The following is a 4,950-nucleotide window of genomic DNA, read 5'->3' on the forward strand; positions in this document are numbered from 1 at the left end:
GGAGGAATGGGAGGAGGTGGGATGGGGACAATGGGAGGAGGTGGGATGGGAGCAATGGGAGGAGGTGGGATGGGAGGAATGGGAGGAGGTGGGATGGGAACAATGGGCGGCGGAGGAATGGGAGGAGGGATGGGGGGAATGGGAGGAGGTGGGATGGGAGGAATGGGAGGAGGAGGGATGGGTGGAGGAGGGATGGGGGGAATGGGTGGAGGAGGGATGGGGACAATGGGTGGAGGAGGGATGGGTGGAGGAGCGATGGGAACAATGGGAGGAGGGATGGGAACAATGGGTGGAGGAGGGATGGGAACAATGGGAGGAGGAGGGATGGGGGGAATGGGAGGAGGGATGGGAACAATGGGAGGAGGAGGGATTGGGGGAATGGGAGGAGGGATGGGAACTGCTGGGGGAATCGGGTCCAGAGCCGGAGAGCCTTACCGCCTGGCTGCTCACGACAGTCCATCCTCCCCACGACACATGCAGTCCAGTCAGGGTTCTGGCATGGGGCAGGGCCCGGGCTCTGGCCACGGGATGGGTCACGGCGCAGCCGGGTCCGGCATGGGAGTCCAGGGAGGTCAAAGTCCCGGCCAGCACGCCTCCCGTCGCAACCTCCAAGTTGACTTCAGTGGTTCGAGCGGCTCGAGGACGGGCCGGTCTCCATCTGTGTCTCCTGACCGGGGGGTGACACCCACCTCGCCCTACTCCCTGCCGCAGATCGCGCCCATGCCGAGCAGCAAACTTTGCCCAGTGTGCACCACCACCGAGCTGTCCAACCCGCCAGCTGTACCCAACTACAACACCTGCACCCAGTGCAAGGCCACCGTGTGCAACCAGTGCGGCTTCAACCCCAACCCTCACCTTACTGAGGTAGGCAACGATTCTATGAGCAATGTTGAATCCATTGACCAGTCAAAATGTTGACATTTTAAAATTTAATCTTAAATTAAAAGGCAACTAAAGACTTAATAATGAAACACGAAATGGTTGCAGAAAACAAAATAATTATTCTGATAGTTTTCTTCGGCAGCAGATGCTTTGATTTTAATGCAAATAGTACATTTTAGCTGTAATTAATTCTCAAATTCAAATGAACGAGCAAAATTATAAGATGCAGTAGAAAGAAAAGCATACATTTGTAAAAGAATAAGAGCAAGAAAGACATGGCGTGTAACTTTGATGGATAGACAGTTTGAGACCTCATCTTGAGGAAGAAACGTGTCGCTGAAACTTTGAATCCTTTGTGCTGAAACGAGTTCGACAGGTCATGATAGCGTCTGAGTGTGAAATATAGCACTGTGCTGCATTCAACACAGAAGGAAAAAGAAGAGAGGAAAGAAAGACATTTGATTTTCTAAAAATTTAAAAGCCATTGTTCTCAGCACTTCACAGTTTTTCTGGTTGTTATTTGTCGTTCACATACTGTATTTACAGTGCAGCAGTTTCTGCCCGGATTATGTCGGATCATCTTTAAGGCCAAACTTTGATCTGTGCAGACTTTGTTCACACAGTCACACAGAGAGCGTTTGTGGAAGAGCAGGGAAGGAAACAGAGCGAGCGTTACAGTTTAATACTCCTGGATGATGCTAATGAAGTGGAAAGAGGAGTTGATAAGCCTCTCACTTAGAGATTTGCGCTGCACTTGTGAAAGATTAAAACACACAATGTTAAACACGTCAAGTGTGCTCACACACAAACGGACGCGCAAACGCTAACTTACTGTCTTTGTGAGGACAGTCGGCGATAAAACGTCACGTCAACCTAAACCTGATTTTCAACCTGCAAATCACAACTAATCCACAGCGGGTTCTTTTCTCATGCCGCTGCAAATGTTTTCACAGTAGAAACGCACACACAAAGACAGAATATACGCAACACAATTTATGCGTGATGAAATAAACAGCAACGTTAATTAAATGAAAGAACCCAAAGGAATATGTGCAGGTCAAAATAATAAAAACAAAACAACATAAAAAAGACAAACATTTTTTCTGCAATACACAACTTACATCCTTCATAATCAAACAGATGAAGAGTGTGTCCATGTTTTCGACGTAAACTGCCTTTTATAATAAATATGTTCCTTAAAGTGCCTCTGACATGCATACCCTTCAAATACAAAAAAGTAAAAAAAACATCTTTATTTCTTAGAAACTCGCGTAATACACATGATTTTTCCCGTTTTGTCACATAAATGGCATATTTCCTTTATGAGTTCGGCTCAGCCAAAATGGAACAGGAAGTGACATCAAAGGGGAACTCTTTAAGAAAGAAAACCTTCGTTTTTTGCTTATAGAAACCATATTAAACTATAATTCTGACTGTTCTTCATCTCTCTGACAGTGACTCAAAATATTCTGAAGAAACATTACATTCTTCTTGTTGTTGGTCATTGTAGCAAGGCTCTGTTTACATGCACACATTCCCCTATGACATCACTTCCTGTTACCTTACATGCAAATATCTCAACAACTGTTCATCACAAGCGGCTCGAAACTTTTGTTACAATAAACCAATCAATGTTATCTGTCCAAAAATGCATTCAAATACATTACAAAAAAATTCACGACATAGGCACTTTAACATGAATCCATTTGGGTAAAGCATACAAATTCTATTCACATGGAGCTTAGCTGCATTTTATTTAATCTCTAGGTTCTTCAGAAACCTGCAGTGGTCTTTTTGTTGTTTGTGTTGGTTTAAATTATAGATTAGCTCAACACACCTATTATCAATCACTGTTTTCTTCATCACTGTCCTTAAAAATCAATGTTCTCTGGAAATCTTCAAACCTTGTTGCTCTAATGCCCTTTACCACATTAAGGTGATGAAGCTCGACAGGTTCTGAAAAGCTGCATCAGATTTACAATACTTAAACTTCTGTCAGTTATTAGTGTGTATAAACTACTGTATGTTCATAAAAGTCAGTAACTTAAAAAAAGAAAATGTAAACTTGTTTTCAAATTTCCAAATTAGTTATTTTAATTAGAAAAGACACAAAATGCCAGACTATGCAAACAACTTAAAGGCCTTAATTACTTTCTTTGTGGGGGGGCTCTTTCCTTGTTGTTGTCTGCAGCAGTGGATTAATACTTGAGCTGAACATTATCCATTATTATCATCATAGCTAATAAATGCACTGTGTGTCCTGACAGCCTAATGAGCAGCACAAGGCTCCAGGTTTGTTATGCAAATGGAATCAGAGATTAGGATAAGATAACATTTAGCAAACATTTAGCACAAATACATGCACATTTAAATATTTTTGACTTGAATAAATGAAGGATACATCCTAACAGGAAAACATAATAAGGAAAATCTCGAAGTAATTACTGGTGTGCCCTTTATTTTATTTATTTATTTTTTGCATTTTATCTTAAATGCAAACCACATTGTATTATCTTGTTAATTAACAGGCCACAGCCTTAAGGTCAGGCTCAACCATCATGCTTTATTATTAAAATAACTGTTCTTGTCTTCTTTTAGTGTGCAACATAGAACAAGTTAACGAATACATAACATGCTTTTAAATCCTACTTTTTCACATTTAAATCATTCAGTTATGGTCTATTTAAACTGGAACTGCAATGCGTTGGTGTGATGTAATAGTTCAGAAAACGTCATATAAAATAGAGAAAAATGAACAGGATAAAAAATATGACCCAAACCGAATATAAAGATATCTTAGCATCACCGGGACAAACTAAATTAAACTTTTCTGCACTCCTTGAGATTCCAAGTACACAACAAAATGCATTTAACAGCTAAAAAAGTGGATTTTGCATGTGTCCCCTTTAATTATTTTCCTCAGCTTTGTAATTATTATCCTAAAAACAAGCATTCATATCATTTCACCTTGGATCTTTGCATCAAACAACCAAACATAAATCAAGGGAGTGACATCTTTTATTCAGCTGAAGTAGCACAGCCATCATCAACAGTCATCAGTTAGTTTTACATTTAACTCTTAATAAACCAGATTAATTCATGCTGAAATATTTGAAACATGTGACCTTAATCAACACAGCAGCAGCTAGTGCACTCACAAATATTGTTTTCAAGGCATAAAGATGGAACAAAGGAAAAAAAAGAGCTATATTAATGTTGCATTTTGCTATCATGTTTCATTTAGGATGAGGTAAATTCAAAGATAAAAGATATTTATCACCAAATATTTTGGAAGGTAAAGATATTCCCGTCCTCCTCTGCTGTAATTTGATAGTGACAACGCTGAGTAATGCTAATATAACGACTGCAAACATGACAAACAAGCATGTCGGCAGTCATTTCTTGATTTGCATAGAGCAGCAATACAGCTCAAAACATAAAGACCTTAAAAGCAAAAATAATAAGAATTAACGTTATTACAAGATGCTTCTATTTCTTTTGAAATAGGTTTGAATTTGACGTTTTGAAACTTTCAAACTTTTGTTCCTTTAACAGAGGAGTAGCTGTCGTTTCATTTGCTGCTGTATAAGTGCGGTGAATTGTCAGTTTAGCACCTTAAAAGGGTAAACCATGAGTGTTGCGGTGCCAATGAATATGGATGAGGGATATTGAAACACCCACTCCATGTTTTTGCAACTCATTTGTATGAGTTATTCATTGCCTGGAGAAAAAAAAAACGAGAACACCTGGGAACGACACTAAAAAGTCATCGCTGTGCTGGTTTATGTCTGACTATAGAGGGGGAATAAAATGAGTCGCAGATGAGCTGCAGGTTGTTGCCTTATGTAAACGGTACTAAATCTTAAGTGCAACCATCAACAGACACACTTACAGCTCAGTGTTGAAGAAGTTTATGAATTTGTCAATGCAGCTTCTTTTGTGGAGGTGAACATGACTGATGTCATGGTGAACAGGTCAACCAGCGTCAGCTCTGCTGTTTCTATAATGCATGTTTTTTAGTGTGTGTGTGTGTGTGTGTGTGTGTGTGTGTGTGTGTGTGTGTGTGTG

General features: G+C 40.2%; 1 protein-coding gene across 4 annotated transcripts in view; it reads left to right on the top strand.

Annotated features, from left to right (window-relative positions):
* Positions 1-327: 327 nt before the first annotated feature.
* bsna (bassoon presynaptic cytomatrix protein a) overlaps positions 328-4,950 on the top strand; it is a gene marked incomplete at its 5' end in the record, with an annotated part of 100,790 nt that continues 96,167 nt past the window's right edge. For all 4 annotated transcript variants that reach the window (XM_014001778.1, XM_014001777.1, XM_014001779.1 and 1 more), the window contains 1 exon segment: positions 328-864. In XM_014001778.1, the coding sequence (XP_013857232.1) occupies positions 328-864 (537 nt within the window).

Source organism: Austrofundulus limnaeus, unplaced genomic scaffold (genome assembly GCF_001266775.1).
Source record: "Austrofundulus limnaeus strain Quisiro unplaced genomic scaffold, Austrofundulus_limnaeus-1.0 Scaffold10, whole genome shotgun sequence".
NCBI classification, from domain to species: Eukaryota; Metazoa; Chordata; class Actinopteri; order Cyprinodontiformes; family Rivulidae; genus Austrofundulus; species Austrofundulus limnaeus.